This window comes from Drosophila takahashii, chromosome 3R, assembly GCF_030179915.1.
Source record: "Drosophila takahashii strain IR98-3 E-12201 chromosome 3R, DtakHiC1v2, whole genome shotgun sequence".
Taxonomy (NCBI): domain Eukaryota; kingdom Metazoa; phylum Arthropoda; class Insecta; order Diptera; family Drosophilidae; genus Drosophila; species Drosophila takahashii.
In genome coordinates, this window is record NC_091681.1 from 17,326,001 (window position 1) to 17,333,783 (window position 7,783).

Here is a 7,783-nt window from a genome sequence, read left to right on the forward strand (position 1 = left end):
TTTTTCTGCATATTTCTTGTATTTCCTGTATCAGGTTGAAGTTGGAGTATTACGAACAGGCCTGTGCCGTGGATAGCGTGACCAAAAAATGTGCCGGCAGGCCGAGTGGCTGCCGAACCGCCATGATTGGCATTCTGGGCACCATGTTGAGGACGACCTGTGCCTGCCAAGGTACGGATCCCCAGCACCTGTACCAGTGTGTGGGATGGCGACGCCTTCTATGGATGAACCCTTGTGTGGGTAAGTCTCAAGCACTTTGATAAATAAAATAAAATCTTATTGAAATGGGAAATTTTTTCTACTATCCCGAAATAATGTTAAAAGACATGTTCCTTTGCTAGCTTATTAACTCTCGACTTCTTTGAATCTTGACAGTTGAGGCTCAAAAGGATTTCCATATGAAGCGTTTGGCTGAGCTCGGTTTCCTTACCACCACAACAACGACAACCACCACGACGACAACAACAACGACGACGACGACCACGCGAGCACCACCGCCCCCACCGCCGCCCACCACAACAGCAGCAACGACGACGACCAGCCTGCAGCCGAGGCAAACGCCAAGGAAGCCGGCGACGCACATCTTCAAGGACCTCAGTGCGGTGAGTGCCTACTTAGGCGTCCTATACTCCCATTTGGGTCCTAATTGCCCCGCTGCGGTCGACTAGTGGTTAATCCCATTCGAATCGTCTGTTTCGGTTCGATTTTAACGAGCATCAACAACAGTTACCTGTTCGAAATTCCCCCAACGTTCCCTCAATCCGCTCACCTTGGCCGGTTGTCCTTTTGTCCGTCCATCAGTCCGTCGGTCGGTTCGTTTTCTGTTTTCCAATCAGCACTCAATCAGTGGCTCAAATGGGGCGGCGGAGGCGTGGCTGGGCGAACGGCAAAGCGGACAATATGCCACACAACATGCCAGGTCAAACCAGAGTCCACACCCTCAATTCGCCCCCGGATTGTGCTTTGGTCAACAGACCACTGTATCCTGCACTTGGAAAAAGGATGCTTTAAGTCGAATTGTTAACCTACAACTTACAAAATGATATATACCTATTTCTTTTTATCATTTGAAGGAATAAAATACTAATTAAAAGACGAAATCCAAATATTATTAAAGCTTTTGTATATTTCTTTAAATACTTTAATGTATTTTTTTATCTTGAAAAAAAGTATTCATTTTTTAGAAGACATTAACAATTAAATATTTAAAATAATTAAAACAAACATTTTTTAATGATGTACTGATATATATATGATTTAGATCAGATTCAGCTTAGCATAAAACACTAAATAATTTGTTTAATAACACAAAATACGAGTTCCAATATAAACCATCCTTTTTCCGAGTGTGGGTACGCTTCCCAGTGAAACTTTGATTCAGTTGCTGCTTGTGGCCCAGTTCCTCGGGTTGGCAAACCGACAAAGCAATCAATTCCTGACCTGCAGCCAATGCTGCTGCCTTTGCCGCCGGAGCGGCAAAAAGATTAAGCCCTCCCCCACACACAAAAATATATATATACACGTATATATCCGCATTCGTTTTCAAACTCTTTAACATCTTTTCTCTTCCTCCCAAACAATTGCAACAATGAACCGCAAAAACCACGAAAAATGCAAATAAATAAATAAAAATGCGAAACAACAAATATGAAACAAATAATACAAAAAAATTTACCGGGAAAAAATATACAACAAAATTGAAAAACCACGAAACGCAAAACCAAACCGAACTGAAACAAAAAATGACAACAAAAAATGTCGGTGAAAACGGCAGCCAAAAGAGAAATCAGAGCCAACATCGGTGGAACACAATTATCTCGATCCGCCCGATTCAATACCGCTGCCCAGCGTAAATGTCGAGAGCGGCGGAAATGGCGGAAATGACGATTATCACAATGGCAACGGCAATGGACACGGAAATGGAAATGGCAATGGTAACGGCAACGGGAATGGGCATGCGAATGGCAGACGTAAAAATGGCGGAAAGGGACGTGGCGGCAGTGTAGATTTCGATGATCCAGTAATTTTCGTCGACCCAAGGGAAACAACAGAATTTGTGGGCATCAGCATCACGGAGCCGGTAACCACAACAACCACAACGATGGCCACCACGACAACAACACAGCCGCCAAGTAAGTAAATGCAAGTGGGTAATAAATTGGAGCGCCCAGTGAGTCGGAATCGGACATCCAATTGAGGTCGGATTTGACAGGAAAACGTTACTCCTTTGTCCCCCAATTATGAGGCAAATAATAACAAAGTCTCTGATGTGCCATCTAAGTCATATCCACCCTTTTACTAATTATTTAGGAGTCATACTGCAAAAAATTATAAACCCTTGAAAGACAAATGTAAGACTCGTGCAGAAAAAAAAGAAAATATTTTTCTGGCTTTTTCTAGACCCAAATTTATTTTTTCTATATTTAAAACACTACATATTAACATTTAATATATGAAAAAGGTTTGTTAAAATTTAAATAAACACCTTTTTTTGTTTATGGACTTTGGTATCTGTTGAATAAAACATTCATAAGGCGGGTAGTTTTTTTTAGCAGTGCACACTCATCACTCTTCATTTTTGTACTTTTGGGTATCGTTTCCGTTTTGAAGTTTTCAACATAATTGATGCGGTGACTGCGGTTGTTTGGCTAATTGAAAGCATAACTCAGCGCCGGCCGTGATTATTATTTTAATATTTTGTGCGCCGAACATTTAAAATTCAGTATCCGCAATGGTTGCCCCACCCGCACATTCATACGCCTAACCGGAAATGAGTTTGCTTTCGGCCGATGTGGCAATTATACGAGTACACACACATTCACATAGGTGCGTCGAAACGCATGAAAGTTCCTCCAAAATGCCGGGGTATCTTGCGAACCTAGGACATTGGCAAATCCGATTAGGTTTTGAATGCCAAACGCACACATATCACTCGACTGCATTGTGATAATACTTCCGTTATTTAAAACCTCCTGCCGAGGACATCGCTTACAGTCCATTCATTTATCACAGGGACCCCGGGGTCGAAACGTGTTTACAAACATCATTAAAAATGTAAATGAGTTTGTTTGTTTGCCCAACAGTCCATCAGTCTGTCCGACTGTCCCTCTGTCAGTCAGTCAGTCATTCATTCAGTTCGTCATCCCGTGTGGTCAGCTCGTCCGTTGTAATTATTTAGACACTTGGGACATTCGGCTTTGAATTTTGCATGAAATGTTTCTGGCCCGCAGCTGAACCCGTTTGTGTCTCATCCATAATTGATTTTGCTCGTGCAGTGAGGTGGAGATTTTAAAACTATATTTAACCATTTGAAAGCACCGACCCCCGTGCAGCAGGGTTCATTTATTTATGTGCCTGCTATAACGGCTTTATTGGCCAAGTTGGCCCGAAATAGGGATTTTGATTAGATGGCAAAGCCCCAGGTGGCAGTTAAGTTGCATCTTGGCAGTTTAAGTTGCCCACTGGTGGTAATTAAGTGGCAAAGTCTTCAACTCGGGGTCTCAAGTGTGTATGCATGTGCAAATTTGTGCCATATAAACACGGAGCTTCACCCCTTTGCCGGCGAAACTTTTTGGCCAGGCAAAAAGTCGTAATGGCGTTGATGACATGATGAATGCTCCACATGAGTGGCGGACATCCGTTATTTGGGCATGAGTGGCAGGGTCGCATTGTGTACGTTGGCTGCCACCGAAGAGCCAACAAACAAAAAAGGGATGTATGTCCGCTTGTGGGTGGTGTAAAGTCAAGACCATGGTCCCAAAAAAAACAAATCCCGACAACGTGGTGCAAATAGAGTGAGAATTAAGTTCCATTAAAGGCGTTAAACTGGTTTATGAATGAACTTCCTCCATCGCCAAATTGCTTTAATGAATTATTCAATCAATTAAGCCTTCAATATGATTTTATTTGCAGGAAACTGTGTTGTCCAGCGACCACGTCAATCGGATCAACTTATTCGTGAGGGCAGCAGCAAGCGGGTAAGTACATAAATAAGTGACAAATCAAAAACAATAACAATTAATATAGCCAGCCATTTAAGAGCGTTATATTTAATAACGCACTTAATGCAAGTCCATAGTCAAATAAGTGCAAATTAATATTTCATTTATTTCTCTGGCTGGCTTTGTTGAGAAAGTGCTTTCTAGCGCATTTACATAACTAAAAGTTAAGCCCGAGAAAATGGCCAGTTGGCTAAAAAGTTGAAAATATTCGCATGCAAAGTTGGATTCGAGTGCAGCACGTGTCGGCACGTGCTGGTGGAAAATAGGGAATCATGAAATATAAATAGAAATTCAGCTGGCAAAGTAGAAGTGGGGAAATAAATTTCGCTTTTGTTTGTGCCATCATTTAATTATGACTACACCCGGCGTATACGTAATGTACCCCGTCCCGTGGCACGATGCCATTTTGTTCCCCAACTTAACTGCACTTCACTCATCGTTTTCACCTCTCCGCCCGCGGGGGGAATTCTTCTTCCGTTTCAGATCTACTCCTTGGACGACGTCGAGTGCAGTGAGCTGTGCAGCTGCGGCGAGTCGCTCACCCTCACCTGCCACGCCCTCTGCGTGCCGTTCGCCCCCTGCCGCACCGCCCTGGCCTTCTACAGCCACGCCTCCCCCGCCTACCAGGCATTCCGCGGACGCTGCCTGTGCTACTCGGGCCGCTTCATCTGCATGAAGCCGCCGCTCGGGGAGTACATTCTGCCAGGTGAGTCGACTCGACAGTTCCTTAGTTTTCCGCCCCGGCCCATAGAATACCTGGCTATATGTATGTACCACCTGGCTGCATTATTGTGGGCATCCCGGGTGGCGTGTCGGGTTCGCTGTGCGTTAAGCACTTAGCGATTATCGCAGGCGACAGGCGATGACGAGGCACGGCTGTCAGAGGGAATGGAGCAGCATTTTTGCGTGCGGCTGCCAGAGAATTCCTTTAGATATCTACACTACACAAATTCAAGTTTTATACTTTAGAACTGTAAGAAGTATTTTATGAATTACAGCTAATTGCTATTGCATGTGCAATGCGAACATTAAAAAATATATTAAAAAAATGCATTTAATTTATATTTTTCTAACCAATTTGGTTAGTTAAACTAGAACATTTTCAAAAATATTTATAGGTTCTCCTATTCATAATTTAATTAAATGGATTTTCTTAAAATTATTTTCGAATTAAAAGAAACGATTTTTAAAATGATAAAATATTTATTTCACTTACTTTTGTCGGTGCTACCACATTCAACAAAATTTTAAAATTTTCTACTGGGTGTAGTAAAATCCTAAATTAAAAAAATAAAATGTCGATAAAATAAATCCGCTTTTTTCATCACCTTGACAAATTTAAAGCCGATTTATTTCCGAGTGCAGCCCGCGCACACTTCTTTAAAGCCTTTGTCAGGGCACCTCCTTCGCCGAGGACCCACTTTAGACCGTATTTGACACACGAAAAAGAGAGGACCCATTGTGGCAGCAAGGTTGCGTGGTCCTTGTCCACTTGCCACACGCCACTTGCGTGCGTTCTCGTGCGCGGATCCCCGGCAGTAAATTACGTTTGCTGCAATTGATGCTCCACTCGCTACATATTTCGTCCTCTTCCCCTCGGTTTCAGGTGGAATATTCCTGCTGCTGGGCTACAGTGCAGCGGATGAGGCGCTGCTGAGGCCCCACACCAACCTGGGAGTCCAGGATGCCGTGCGAGCCCTGCAGCAGTACGTAACCACATATATCGATAATCAGGTAAGCCGCCGGTCCGGCGATCGCATAATAAAGTGTGGCCAGCAATATATTAATTGCATTCCGTCGCCGGTTCACTCTGTCTTCCCCTCTACAGACGCAGTGCACCCTCACGCTGTTCAATATGACCGAGGAGAACATAATCATTGCAGCGCGTCTGCCGCACGATGGCAAACTAAAGGATATTGAGCTGCTGCGCAAGGAGAAGGTTCGTTGAGATGCCAAGGGCCAACCACTGATACACAGAGAAAAATATTGCGGGCATTTAAACGGTTTTTTTAATTTTTTATAAACTACTTTCTAGACAAAATCATAAGAATACACTAAAATAATTTTCTAAAAACATGTTAGAAGTTACAAAGTTTTTAAGAATATTCTTAAACGAAAAAGTTGAATTTTGAAACGGAGCCCCATAATTTTTCTCTGTGTGTCAAATGTTAGCAAATCCATTTCCCCAACTAATCCAATCGACGACTATTGCGGCTTATCTCGCTATTTGCAGGACGAGTGCACCGCGATACTGAAGACCATCAGTCATCAAATAAATAGCGAGCACAGTGAGCTCCAATCCCACCGACTGCTGAGCATTTTCAAAATGTCCGAAGTCGAGGTCGTTTGGCCGGAGAGCACGAGTGCGGCGGCCCGCAGTGGACATGGTCCGGGCCAGTTGGCCGGATGCGAGTGCCGCCGGCTGCTCTTGGCGGCCATGCTCGCGCTGGCTTATCTCTCCAGCTGGACAACGCTGCGTATGAGCGATGTGGCGACATGACAGCCGCATAGCTGAAGGATTAGAGCCAGGACAATTGCATAACTGTATGTAGTAGACATTTGTGGGGGGATCATCATCATCTTTGGTGGGAAACTGCGCCAGGCGACGAACTAGCGGTGTGCAAGTTGCGACGATATGTGGAACGATAGCGATAAATATAAACTATAAAATGATATGGTGCATACTCTTAACATAGCGTAATCATAATGTGTTGTATACATCTAGGGGCTAGTTCTGTGTTTAGCTGCGATTTTTGTGAAGCTTTGTTGTTGACCTTTGACGATGTTGCTGTCTCTTTTGATACGAACATACATACATACTGTGGGATATGCTAAACCCATAGAAGATACATACACATACGCCTAGAACTCATCTAGATTAATCTATAATTTAATGTGAAAGGAAACTGCTGTCTACATAATAATATTGTTAGCCCATAACAGAGGCAAACTCGATAGTTGGATTGAATGTGGCGTGTACATAGAAGGCATATGCATTAAGTACTATCCGTAGCTAGTGTTTTATACGGTAAACAATACACACAACTCCTGTCCGTCTGTCCGTCCGTTCATCATTATCGCCCCAAACACACACACACAACAATTAACACACAACAATTGCGTAGCTCTTATTGTTTGCTCTTTGAGCCCTTTAAAGTTCTTGGCCGCCTCAATTAAAAATAATTATTAACCGCCTTAACAGTGTTTACTTTGTTAAAGGACGCGAGTGCCTCTTCTGGATATGCCAGTTCCCTTTTGATTTTTAATTACATTTTAATGTGGCCTCCTGGCCTCCGCACTTTTCTCCTTCTGCCGGGCAAACAAATAATAGTCAGGCGTGCGAATGAACTCATTTAACACTTGCATTCGCATTCGAATTCGCGGATGAGCGTGCAAAACTTCATTGTTAATTTATTTCATAGTTTTACGTTTCGTTTGGAGGCGCGAAAACAATTACGGTTTCATTATCAATTATGCGTTCTGCATTTCGATTGTTGCCACAATTTCACCGGGTGAAAGCCTCGTTTCAACAGGTTTCATTGCTTACCCCAGAATCCCAATTACCTTTTCAGTTCGCTGTACATACTCTAACCACTTTGAACTCAATTTACGTAATTAAATACTAACAGTACATATCAATATGAACACCTAAACGAGTTTTACACAGAAACAAAATTCTTACAGTGTCCCTCGATTGCTCGAATCTTTTGTACATAGTTCTTTATACCGAAAACTATACATAATATTTACAACGATATACAACATGCCTAAGTCAACCTTAT

General features: G+C 42.9%; 1 protein-coding gene across 3 annotated transcripts in view; it reads left to right on the forward strand.

Moving 5' to 3' along the window:
* Gfrl (Glial cell line-derived neurotrophic family receptor-like) overlaps positions 1 to 7,087 on the forward strand; it is a 122,802-nt gene extending 115,715 nt beyond the window's left edge. For all 3 annotated transcript variants that reach the window (XM_070216915.1, XM_070216917.1, XM_070216916.1), the window contains 8 exons: positions 35 to 240; positions 376 to 602; positions 1,775 to 2,132; positions 3,913 to 3,977; positions 4,485 to 4,707; positions 5,608 to 5,735; positions 5,830 to 5,940; positions 6,235 to 7,087. In XM_070216915.1, the coding sequence (XP_070073016.1) occupies positions 35 to 240; positions 376 to 602; positions 1,775 to 2,132; positions 3,913 to 3,977; positions 4,485 to 4,707; positions 5,608 to 5,735; positions 5,830 to 5,940; positions 6,235 to 6,501 (1,585 nt within the window). In that variant the 3' untranslated portion in view covers positions 6,502 to 7,087. The remainder of the gene's footprint in view (positions 1 to 34; positions 241 to 375; positions 603 to 1,774; positions 2,133 to 3,912; positions 3,978 to 4,484; positions 4,708 to 5,607; positions 5,736 to 5,829; positions 5,941 to 6,234) is intronic.
* Positions 7,088 to 7,783: the final 696 nt, after the last annotated feature.